This window comes from Mastigoproctus giganteus, chromosome 1 (assembly GCF_048544385.1).
Source record: "Mastigoproctus giganteus isolate SK-2022 chromosome 1, ASM4854438v1, whole genome shotgun sequence".
NCBI lineage: Eukaryota > Metazoa > Arthropoda > Arachnida > Uropygi > Thelyphonidae > Mastigoproctus > Mastigoproctus giganteus.
Genome location: NC_143575.1, coordinates 186,341,408 through 186,354,657, shown reverse-complemented (window position 1 = coordinate 186,354,657; position 13,250 = coordinate 186,341,408). Strand labels below are relative to the sequence as shown.

Here is a 13,250-nt window from a genome sequence, read left to right as displayed (position 1 = left end):
CTTCAGGTAATATCACAGCTAATGGAGAAAGCAAATGAATATAAAACACCATTATGCCTGGCATTTGTGGATTATGAAAAGGTATTTTACTCCATACAGCATAAGGCATTGTTTCGGGCACTGGAAAGACAAGGCATAGATACCCCACATATTATGATTTTGAAGAAAATATATGAGAGTGCTACCTTCTTTATTAGACTAGACAAAGACAGTAGGAAATTTACAATTGAGAAAGGAGTACGACAAGGAGACGCAATATCTCCGAAGCTGTTTACTGCTGCCCTTGAAGAAGCTTTCAGAAGATTAGACTGGTCACAGAAAGGAGTCAATGTGAACAGAGAGTACCTAAACCATTTACGATTTGCAGATGACATTGTGGGCATAAGCCACGATCCCAAAGAATTAAGAGGAAAATCTTAATCAGTTATGCACAGTTAGTAAGGATTTTGGACTAAAGATGAATATGGCTAAAACAAAAGTAATGATGAACAAGTATGCCACAGAAAGGGAAATAATGATTGAAGGAGCAGTAATTGAAAAGGTGGAGTCATATACTTATCTCGGACAAGTTATTAGCTATAATAATGATAAATGGCTGGAAGTCAAGAGAAGAATAAATTTTGGATGGGTAGCATTGAGGAAATATAGTCACATACTGAAAAGCAATATCCCAGTTTGTCTGAAATGTAAAATAATGAATCAATGTATACTCCCCAGCATGACTTATGGAAGTGAAACTTGGGCACTCACCAAAAGAATGGAAGAGAAGCTGAGAACTACACAGCAAAGAATGGAACAAATTATACTGGGAATCAGACTGTTTGATAAGAGAAACACATGTATTAGGCAGCAAACTCAAGTAAAGGACATTCTTATCAAAACTAAAGAACTAAAATGGTCTTGGACAGGACACATAGCTCAGAGTCTGCTGATGAGGCTAGTAGGGGCCAGACATGTTCAAAGCCGCTAAGTGGATTTTTCTTATTTATATATTTGAAATTATTGTTTTTCTAAAACTTTTGATTTAAATTTAGTAGTATAGCATTATTTTGGGATTTTCTGACTAATTCGGTATATTTATTCTTTACTCAGCCTTGCAATTGTATCGGCAATTGCATAAAAGTATCGGTAAGGGTATCGACGTGTTACAAGTTGCAACTCCGCTGAACAAGAAGTTTTTTAGCCATATTTAGCCGCTTATTGAATATTTTTACATCAAATTATTTTTTGTAAGTAGTTTATAGACCTAGTAAGGATCGTTAGTTTATTCTGAATTGAGACAGCGAGATTTGAAAGTTAATTAATACTTAGTGTCCATAGATTTACCGTCGTAACTTCCCGCCGTTGTCTTTGTCAAACGATCGTTATATATCGAACCTAGATAGCATTAGTATAGTATAGGTTATAATATTTTCAGTGATCGGTAAAATCTATTAAACTTGTTGAACTTCGTTGGCATTTAAATTGTACTTTTAACTAAATACATATACTGACTTAGATTACAAACGTCACATAATTAATTAATACATAATTGATACGGAAGTTATATAAAGGGAACTCGGAGATAATGAATACTTGACTCTAAAAAATATATATCCTGTTATAACTGTGTTGGGAGATAAGTTAGGGTTATAAACTGAAATTGAAATTTTATTTAAATTAAAAGAAAACATGACTCAGACCAGAGCAGCAAAACAAAAGGCTCAAGCTAATAGAAGTGCTGTGGCTCAGAGGAGAACTGAGGGGGGCAGTTGCCTTCTGAATCACAGCCTTCTAAAATGCACAGCTTGCATGATGTTTGTGGAGCATTCAGGTACGGGACATGATATTGCCATGGGGGATGTCTTTGTGTGTGCGCGATGCAAGGAGTGTATCGAAATCAGGCAACAACTCAGCGTTCTTATGGGCCTATATGAGAGCTTGAAGGACAGGGTGGATGCCCTCGAAGGAACTAAATTGAGGGGCCCATCAAGCTCTCAGCTGCCCACATCAACGCCAGAGCTTGCACTTGGTCATCACGTAACACAGCGGCAACCCCCAAGGCAGAATGCGCTGGTCCCAAAGGAACTAGTAGTTGTTGGTGACTCTATTGTCAGGGAAACGGGGAACATGCTTTGTAAAAAGGATAGGTGGAACAGGACCAGGGTATGTCTGCCAGGGCAAAGGTTGATGACATTGTAGAGCAGATATCATCTTTTAAGGGCACAAAAGGTGATATGGTTGTACACGTTGGCACTAACGATATCAAGAGTAGGAGACCGGCAGAATTGCTTAACAAGTACAGGTCACTGTTGAAAAAAAGAAGTGAAATAGGGTTGAATTTGAAAGTGTCTGCAATTCTGCCCAGGCACGATAGGAGGGAGTATATGATGAGAGCCTTGTCGATCAATTCGGGTCTGGAAAGATTGTGCAAGGCTCAAGGGGTAGAATTTTTTTCAGCCTGGACTGTACTTGTTAACAGGAGAGATTGCTTCTACAGGGATGGGATACACTTAAATAGAAAGGGTGCAAGAATATTTGCTGATGCTATCGAGGCAGTGTTAGGTGGGTCGGAAAACTGCTAGCTTGGGGGAGACAAAGACGAATAGATTAACAGTAGCCACTGGCAGAGGTGAAAGTGATTCTTGCACTGCTTCTATTGGAATGAGCAGAAACCTGAAAAACAAGATGCAGGATATTTCAGAGACTGCCGGGAGTCATTGCGGTACAAGTAAACACATGGGTTGTGTTAGGGTAGCTAAGAATAGAAACAGGTGCATGTATACTTGCGTGTACACCAATGCTAGGAGTTTAGTAAATAAATTTGATGAATTTGAGGTATTGTTGGGATATCAGAGATGTGGTGTCACACAGATATAAGGAATGCAGAACTGGAATTTGGGGAGTACAACATCTACAGAAAGGATAGACTGGATAGGAAGGGAGGAGGGGTTATGCTATTAGTTAAGAAATACATAAAATCCAAGGAAGTGAAGCCAGTCGACATCGCTGGACAGTGCAGTGTCGAGTCAGTTTGGTGTGACATAAGCATTGGGAGATCAAAATTGAGAGTAGGAGTGTGCTATAGGCCTAATGACTCTGATGAGTATAATAAGAAACTGTACAGGGAAATAGAGTGGACCAGTAAATCAGAGAGTCTTATAATGGGGGGATTTTAATTTCCCAGATATTGACTGGAATTTGGGGACTGGTCACTCACACACTAGCAAGGCTTTTGTGGATTTATTGGATGATTGTTTTCTACATCAGCATGTTCGGGAGGCAACTAGAGGGAGGAATACTCTTGATTTGATTATCAGCAGTGATTCTTCATGCATTAAGAATCTGCAGATAAATGAACCATTAGGTGGCAGTGATCACAGTGTGCTGAAGTGGGATTTACTCAAAGAGGTAACTACCATTAGGGGCAAAGGGAAGGGTTATTGCTTTCATAAAGGCGACTATGATGGACTGAGACAGTATTTAAATTCTATACAGTGGGACCAACTGATGATGTTACCAACAGCAAATGCAAAATGGGAAGCATTCAAAGAACTTATCTTGGAAGCTTCTAGGCTTTACATACCAACTAAGAAATATTGTTCAAGGTTTAGGCCAAAATGATGTCAGATGAACTGATGAGGCATATGGCAGAGAAGAAACATGCATGGGATACATACAAATTAACACATGACACAGAAGCCTATGATAGATACAAGTTGATCTGTAACCAAGTTACAAAGGAGGTTAGGCAGGCGAAGGCAGATTACGAGAAATTTTTGGCAAGGGATGCAAAGAAAAACAGCAAAGAGTTCTTTAGTTATGTAAACTCTAGAAGGAAGGGGATGAATCAGATTGGTCCACTTGATATCGATGGGTCTACTGTTGATGATCCTGCTCAGGTAGCTAACAAACTAAATGGCCTGGCAACCCAAAGGTCGCAGATTTGAATCTCACCTCGGGCTAGGATCAGAGTAGAAAATGCAAAAACCAAGGAAGGTGCAATATACCCACTGAAGCTGATGCGCCAACAGCTAACAAAATAAAAAAATAAATAAAATAAGTTGGTTGCAGGATTTATGTTTAGAAAATTGCTTTCAGCCAGAAAAGAGTTGATTGTTAGAACAAACTTCCATCTGGTGTTGTAAAATGATAGTTTGAATAAATTTAAGGAAGGGTTAGACAAATTATTAGAGGTGATGAAGAAGTGATGTAGGTAGTTCTATTTCTCTCCCCTCCTTTTTTTTTTTTGCTGATGCTGTATAATCTTGCTTTCTTGCATGACATTCCATTTAATGCTTTAAATTCCAAATGATACAAAGCTAAGAATGCAAGGTATGGCTATTCGGTAATAATGGGACTGTTGCAATAAAATAATTGTAATGAAATATTTCTTTCCTCAGAAGTTAACCCTTTCAAAATAATTGCCTTGGGCTTGTACACACTGTTCCAAACATTTCTTCCAAGCACAGAAAGATTTTTGGAAGTCATCTTCTGTAAGCCCTTTAACACTTCAATAATTTTTTTGTGAATGTCATCAGTGGATTGAAAATGGGTTCCTTAAGCACACTTTTCTATTTAGGGAACAGAAAATATCACAAGGGGCTAGGTCTGGTAGTAGGGTGCATATTCACACACAGCGATTTTTTTTTTTTTTTTTTTTTTTTGCCATAAACTGGTGAACAGTAAGTGCACTGTATGCTGTAGCATTGTCTTTATTGAGCATTCAACCGTCCATCCACAATTCAAGTCTCTTCCTTCAAATATTTTCATGCAGCCATGTCAGTCTGATTTGGTGGGACCTATTGAGCAATAATAATTTCCTTTAATATCAAATAAAACGAGAAGCATGTTTTCATTTTTGATTTTGACATTCTTGTTTTTTTTTTGTCTGGGAGATTGTTTTGTCTTCCTTTGCATTGACTGTCTTAATTTCTGGGTTCTAGAACAGCCATTTCATTACAAATAATTACGGTATTCAGAAAGTTTGGGTCTTCAATTTTTTTCAAAATATCTTCACAAACTTAGCATCTTCTCATTCTTTAATCTTCATTCAAAATTTTTGGCATCATGTTGGCACACTTTTTTCACACATAAATTTCAGTTAAAATTTTTCTAACTGTTTCTTTGTTCATATTGAGTTCTGATGCAAACGTTCTAATTCTTAAATGTCAATCACTTCTAATCAATGTCCTTACCTGGTCCACCTTTTCATCAGCTTTCATGGATACAAGATGGCCTGGTCATTCATCAGTGGCGTAGCTACCATGTAGGCAATTGCCTCCAGGCCCTTTAGGGGCCCGGCGTCTTTGGCTGTCTCATGTTTTTGCAATTTTCATTAATTAAGTAGGGGCCCGAGCATGTTCTTTGCCTCCAGGCCCGAAAAAGGGTAGCTATGCTACTGTCATTCATCGTCCTCCATATTCTCCCTTCCTTCCTTCTAAAATTCTTTTATGCCATTTGCACACTTGAGCTCATAACTTTCAGTTGGTGCTTTCTTTAGCTGTGTTAAAAGTTTGAGGTTGAGTCATTGTTTGATTGTTTTGTCTGCGATTTTTCTGACAAACTGCAAAACCATAAGGTAATGAAAACTAAAAAGTTTTTAGGGCTGAAAGCCTCAGACTACGGACAATTCACTAAATGAACAATTTAGTGCATAGCATAATTTTAGTAGTAATGGCTGTTGTAGCTAAGTGATCAGGTGCGAGGGCACATAAGTTGGGTTGGGTTTGTTTTGATTTTATTGGCGCACTACGGGCACATAAGTACACATGCTTTGAGTGACCAGAGTTCAAGCCAGTGACTGTTAAATATGGTGCTTTCTTGTATTCTTTCGATCTTGTGAGCTCCTCTGACCGTGTGGTCGTCCTGGAGTGTAAACAGAAAATTTATTTATTTATTTTTGTGAAGAACTCATTGTGAAGGCATTCGCAGTATGAGATATAACAAAAACTATGCCATTTCACCTACTTCAATGCTATGTACTAACTTGTTCATTTACTGAATTTTCCATAGTCTGAGGCTTTCAGCCCTAAAACCTTTTTAGTCTTTACTGTTGCACACTATCTGGCATTTCTCATATTGTGCAGTTATACATCATAACTGGGTTATCACTTATTGTATCATATCACCAGGGTACATACCCACCCACCCACCCATGAGAGGCCAACAAGCCATGAAATGGTGCCATCTAGGTGGTGATAATCGCCAAGAATAAGTAACATTAGTCTTCTCCAATGGCAAAGCTTTGCTTATTCGAGGTAGTGCAATATCAAAGCAACTTGTGAAGGAATTCACAATATGAGATATAACAAAAACTATGTCTCACCTACTTTGGTGATTTACTATGAACTAAAATGATGCTATGCACTAACTTGTTTAGTTAATGAAAACCTGCCTCACTGCAAAGTGTGTGGTCGGGGACATGACTTGGTAGCTAACTAGGTAGAGGTTCAAGGGTAGTTCTGTGTCTTTGTTGCACTGTTGTTGCTTGGTGTGTAGTAAGGATGCACCAATTAATCAATACATAATCAGCTCCTTGGCCGGTTAATCGGTTTTTTGTCACTTAATCAGTTTTATTAATTTGCCATTTCCTGCTAAATTTAAGCCAGTTAATCACTACTGAGAGATTCATCAGGTAGCTTTGATAAACTGAAATGGATTAAGTAAGCATTTTATGAGTTTGGCTGCTGTTATAGCCAATTTATTTTTATTAATACAGAGAATACAGTTAAAAAAAATGCAACTTAACAGGTATTTTATTCAAATTTATCATCTTTTTTTAACACAGTATAAAGGAGGGGGGAAAAATTAAAAGTAGTTTTATGTAGCGTAATCAAAATTGAATACTCCTAAATTTTAATGCAAAAACATAATTTTTCTCCATTTTCAGGACATAACCTATTCTTGCAGGTTCATACAAATTACCACCAGTACTAAATATTCTTTCACTTTCATCTGATGAAGCTGGTGCACTTAAATATTTCAAAGCCAGTTTACTCAGAAGAGGTAGTTTGTCTCACATGTTTTTCCACAACAGAAATGGGCTATTATTTTTAGGCAGTAATGGCAAATTTAAATACTGATTCAATTCTTGAGTGCAACACTGAATAATGCCTGTTCTTTTTTGATTTTTTTTTTTTTTTTTTTTTTTTTGAGGATTCTTTTTTGATTTTTTTTTGGGTGACATTTCTTCTGTTCCTTTGTATTGAACACTGTCTGTCTTAAGTAGAAGCTAATTCATCAAACAAATTTGAAAAAGTCATAGTAAAGCCTGGGGTATCATGATCTTCAGTAGAACTGGTTGAAAAATCCTGTTGAAATATCAACCCTCTTACCTCCATTTGATCTTGCTCCAGAGCTTCTAAAACCCATTCCTTTATTTTGTTTTTATACCACTTCTTTGGCGCCTCCATAGCCAGGTGGGCAGGAGCAGCAGTGCGTAGCACATGCTTCTTGATTAGACCGGGGTTCAAGCCCGTGACCACCACATATCTCCAGAGCAATATGGCCTTAGTTGCTAATGCTCCTAAAAAAAAAAATAAATAAAAATAACAAATAACAAATACCACTTCTTTGAAATTTCATCTTAAACCTAGGATCTATAAAAGTAGATAAACACAAAGATTTATTTTCCATGTAAGTGGAAAATCTTTTCACAATTGATGATTTAAGCTATTTTGGACAGCTCTTGAAAAAAAAAAAAAATTAAGAGCCAAAATTGTAGGGATTATCATTGAAGTGGTAGATTCTCTTTTACTAGCTTCATTAGTGATTTCTTCAAATGGACATAGGAATTAGACAATTTTTTTCTACATGACCCCACTGGTATGAACTTAATGTTGGAATATTGTTATCCACAGCATATATTGCGAGAGCTTTTTTCTGTTCTGTGTTTCTTTCCAGCATGTAATACATTGAATTCCAAAAGGGGATACACCTTGAATTAATTTATGCTTCTTTAAATTTAGCTGCTCCTGTATTTCCATTAATTTGTTAACTGCTGAAGCAGAATGACTGAAGTATTTTACAGTATTCCTATTAATAGTAACAACAGTCCTTACAGCCTGCTGGGCAAACATGGAGTCATTTATTGAAAGTTGTAATGTGTGTATGAAATATGATTGTGACTGTAAACCACTACCAGTGACACCAGCTATCATATTTGCTCCAGAATCTTGCAGTATGAGGAAGACTTTGCTTTTTGAGATCTTATATTCTTCTAGCACATTGTTCAACTCTTCACTGATCTGTATCCTGTATGAGAGCCTGAAAAAGAAAGAATTCTTAGGACAGCCCTGTGTTGTTCAAACTCATTTGAAAGCCAGTGGCTTGTAATACTCAGAAATAGAGAATTATTTGTAGTAGCTATTGAAATATCAGTGTTTAAAGAAATGTTGGTGGCTTTATCAAGGGATGTTTGAAGTTTTGTTTTTACCTTCTGAAATATATCTGGAATAATTTTATCAGTGAAATATTTTCTACTTGGAATATTGTAATTTGGGAAATTTTTTTTTAATAGCCTTTGAAATCCAATGTCATGTGTGACAGATTATGGTTGAAAGTCAACAGATATCATTTCTCCAATTAAATAATGAATCTCTTTGGCCTTGTGGTCATTAATATCCCAAAACTTCTTCTTTGTTAATACTGCTTCTATAGTAGTTTGCACTTTAGCAGGAGGTTCAATGGTGTTGCTTCTTTCTAAACATTCAGCATATGTCCTTTTCAACTTATCTGATGCTTCTGTTTCTTTTGACTTCTTCTGGATGGAACTTTTTGAGATAATTCATCATATTTGTGGTTTTAAATGTTTTAACTGTTTTACCACCCCTTGATATGGTGGTATCACATAAATTATGTATGCAAACAGTTTTGTCCTTTGGATTTATCATAAAATACTTCAATGCAATACAGTACTTGGTGCCATGATGTCCACCGTGACAATTACTTAAATCCAGGGCTGTAGTGGAGCATATATGCCGTATACCCTCTGAATTTTTTTAGGTGAATAGCATATACCTTCTGGTTTTTGAAAGACTTGAAAAAACAAATATTATTAAAATATTTACTGAAAATTAAAAAATAAATTTATTAGAATTCGATTCTTAGGCAATACTTATAGTTTTATGTGACCGAAGCGAATTCGATTAATAAGCCTGATATGCACAGTATACTCTCTGCTTTTCATAACATTCATAGAGTATTCCTTCTGCTAATTTTATGACTACCGTGCTGTTTAAATCTTAATAGAATTTAATCTGAAAAAATATTAAGAGTTTTAGAAACACATTATGGATTAATAAGGTGTACAAACTGAATACATCATGGGGGTGAAGAAAGCTGAAAGAGAACCACAGGAAACTAACCGATAACACGCATCGTCTGTTTACTGAGAATGCAACGAGTGGTAGCAGCAAAGCAGTTTGTCAGGTAAGTTTCCCGTAATTTCTGGTGGTTCTTGTGTTGGCTTTCATTCAAAATTTCCAGTATCCCCCCTCTTAAACAACTTTTTCAAGTCCCAAGTTTGACAAAAATAACCATGAATATGTATTCTAACACCATTATTAATACTGCAAATAAAAAAATATCACTTCAATTTACCTATAAAAACCATTAAAAATCATTAAACTCATTGGTATCAAATAGAATTGTCGAAGTCCCCAGCACTGCCAAAAGTCCAGAACAGTAGCAACGTAGAAAGACTTAATTTTTCGTCCCCAAGTTGCAATTCTTAATGGGTTCGAATGAGATGGGCAGACTATCAAAATAGGAGTCACGTGACTGGCATTTAATTGTCTGTGTGTATCAGGGAAGTGCTTCTGAGATGCAAATGATGTATTGGTGTCTCCAGGATGCAAAAAATGCCCACCGGAAGGTGGTCTAAAAGAATTGGTTATGGATGCTTATAAAACTAGTTACAGATATGTAACTAATTCTGTAATTAAACACCCTTAGACATGAATCATTGTAATATTCCTTATATTAGTATTATTTATTTGATATTTGACTGTATGTATTGTACTATACTGTACTGTAATTAAGCAATAGGCAACTTTTTCAGTGGGCTACTGACTATTAAGGTGGGAAAGCATTGTAATGACTAATCGGTAATCAGGCAATTTTCTTATCAGTAGAACTCTAGGGTGTAGTGGCTGTAACGTACAGTCTTGTTATTTAATAGCCATCATATATTACTGTTACATAAGGACAGAGAATCATTAGCTGATTACTGATATTGTCACCACTTAGCTGCAAAAATACTCTGTTATTAAATAAATTCTCTACTTGTTACCTTATGTTATGAATATCCACTTGCTCATGACCAGTTACTAATCTAATATCACATCGACAGCAGTGCTGATGTCAGTTTACAAAGTAATGAAAATTTCATTGACTTGCTAATATTTGCTAATCTTTTTTTTTTTTTTTTAATTATGATATCTATATAAAATCCCCCATGCATGCAGATGTAATAACCCATATGAGTCATTATTATATAACTTAATTTCACTACCATTATAGATAATAATGAAATATATTAAAAATAAGTGATATATTAAAAAAAATATATATATATATATATATATTTTTTTTTTTTTTTCCCCCCTTTAAAATACAGTCAGGGCTCCTCACACCAGAGATTGTTCCAGTTAAAATTCCAGGAAAGAAGGGAAAATCCAATATTGTGTTTGAAGAAGATGAAGAGTTCAAACGAGTAAACTTTGAAAAAGTATCAAAAATTTTTCCTGTTTTCCAGAAGGAAGGAGGTACAAAAGATTTTTCCTGATGAATGTTGTTTTGATTAATCAGAATAGGGAGGGAAAGAACAGCCTTACTTTTTTTAAATTTAGTATTAAAATGCTTTATTTTATACAGAATTAACCAGTGAAAATTCTGGTGGGTGGAGGGGAAGAAGGTTGATATTTTTTAAAATTTATTATTAAACCTTTATTTACTGACTGTTTACTCATTCTGTTTAAATTGTTTGTCAATTAAAATTTTAAAAGGTGCTATTAGGACAGTATTAGGAAAAACTGTTAGTTTGGAGGATAGAGGTTACACATGCTACTAATGTAATACAGCAGCCTAGATTTTTGTTTGGGGAAAGGGCCTGTATATTCCACATTGGTAATTTTTACAAGTGTCAGCACATGACACTGCAAGTATATAATAAAAAAAACAAAACGTTTGTGGGGGAGTGCTTTCTAATACCTTGGAACAAGTCATTAGAAATCCCACTGCAATATAAAGCCTGATTCTAAGATGTAATATTGTCTTGAAACATAGCCTTTTAGTCATTAAGTATGTGTGTGTGTGTGTGTGTATTGTTCTCGAAAAAAAATTAAATAATATATACAGGCAGTTCTCGCTTTACGAGTTCCCGGGTTTAAGACTTTTTTTTTTTTTTTTCAAGTATCAACAAAATCAAAAATATGAACATTAATTGCAAAAAATGAATGTTAAACATTCATACGTACCGCATTTCAAACCACATATGTAGCTATACAATACAGTGTACCCTGCTTTACGATATTAATCCGTTACCATCATATTGTAAAAATATCGTAATGTGAACCAAATAACACATTGTTTTTTGGTAATTCATTCCACGACCTCGGAAGTTCAAATTTTTGCTATATAACTCCCTAAAAGGTAGTTTTTATAGTGTAAATTGTATTAGTTACCAATTCAAATCATTAAACGCACTACACTTTCATCGTTATCATATGTTATAAGAACCATTTGTTATAAGGCTTTGTGATATTTTTCTAAAGCACATTTCTGGAAGTCATGACCATAAAACAATAAAAACAATTTGCACTTTCCAGTTTATTGGGCTTTTCTGTTACTGCAAGCAATTATAAATGGGTAGTAAACTCGATGTTATTGCATTTGTGAAAATACCGATAGCTGGAATTGTGCGGGCTTTTACATTATTATGGTGAAATGTGTTTGCCTTTTACTGAAATCTTCAATCGTGTAAAAAACATAAATAAATTTTCAGAATCTTCTCTTCATTCTTTTTTTTTTTTAAGCTTCATAAACTTGTTACCCTATGCAAATCATGTTAGTTGCAATTTGTGCATTCCATTAAAAAATGCTTATGCATGCTATTGAAATTTATAAAGAAAAGAGAAGCTTATCTTGGAAATAAACGCCTCTTGAAGCATTTCTGAAGATGACTCCTTGTGCGACAAACCAACGAGTGCTGAGCCAATAATAAGTGATCAGCGAGTGTGCATTTAGTCGATGATGATGATGAATAAACAATCTTTAACATTTGTAAGTCATAAATAATTTCTCTATTATTATAATTTGCTTTATTTTACAGGCTACATTTTCATTTCTTTGGATAACTCAGTCATTGTTTAAACATAAACTAATTAGCTAACTAATTTCATTGTTGATCACATAACCCCTATTTTTAACATTATGTCTATGAGTAATAAATTCCCGCTTTACGAGTGCGCACTAGGAACGAATTAACTCGTAAAGTTGAGAACTACCTGTATATAATCATGTGGTATAAGAGTATTTCTTTTATTATTAATAATAATCGAGTTGCGTGGTTTATTCAACTACTGTTAAGGGAAAAGAAAAAGGAATTTTGCTTTTTAGAAAAGGTAATTACAATGGCCTTAAATATTTTTTCATTGTCACCAACTTATGTTTTTTAGCAAAAGCAAATGACAAATGGAACATGAAGGGAGGGAAATAATTTTAAAGGCTGCTATACTTTTTATGTCAGATGAATTGTTGAGCTTAATGGTAAATATGAAAGTGCGGGGAATTATTATAAATTGTCAGAGGTAAAATAATCCTACAGAAAGTAAATTAACCTATAATCTGCCTATAATAAATTAAGCTATAATCAAGTTAAGGAGAGGCATACCAAGATTGATTACCATTAGTAGAGTCATACGATGCAAGAAAGCAAGCTTATGCAGCATCAGCCAAAAAAAAAACCTCCATTCGTTCCAAATGCCTATCCAGCTCAACCTTAAATTTATTTAGGCTATCAACCTTCCACAACAAAAGATGGAAGTCTGTTCCTCCAATCAACCACCCACTGTTTAAACGCAAATTTCTGCACATCTATTCTACAACTGTCTTTCCTCAGTTTGAATCTATGCCCCCTTAAGTTCTTAATCTGAGCAAGAGCAACAATCCCAACAGCATTCAGCTTGCTCAACCCATTCAAGGCCTTATACACCTCAATCAGATCATCTCGCAGGTGCCTACTCTATAGGCACTGCAATTTGCAGAAC

At 35.2% G+C, this 13,250-nt stretch overlaps 1 protein-coding gene across 1 annotated transcript in view; it reads left to right on the top strand.

Annotated features, from left to right (window-relative positions):
• Nucleotides 1-13,250, top strand: part of Acat1 (Acetyl-CoA acetyltransferase 1) — a 223,404-nt gene that overhangs the window by 162,780 nt on the left and 47,374 nt on the right. The window contains exon 9 of the mRNA XM_090383498.1: nt 10,601-10,748. Within this exon, the coding sequence (XP_090239624.1) occupies nt 10,601-10,748 (148 nt within the window). The remainder of the gene's footprint in view (nt 1-10,600; nt 10,749-13,250) is intronic.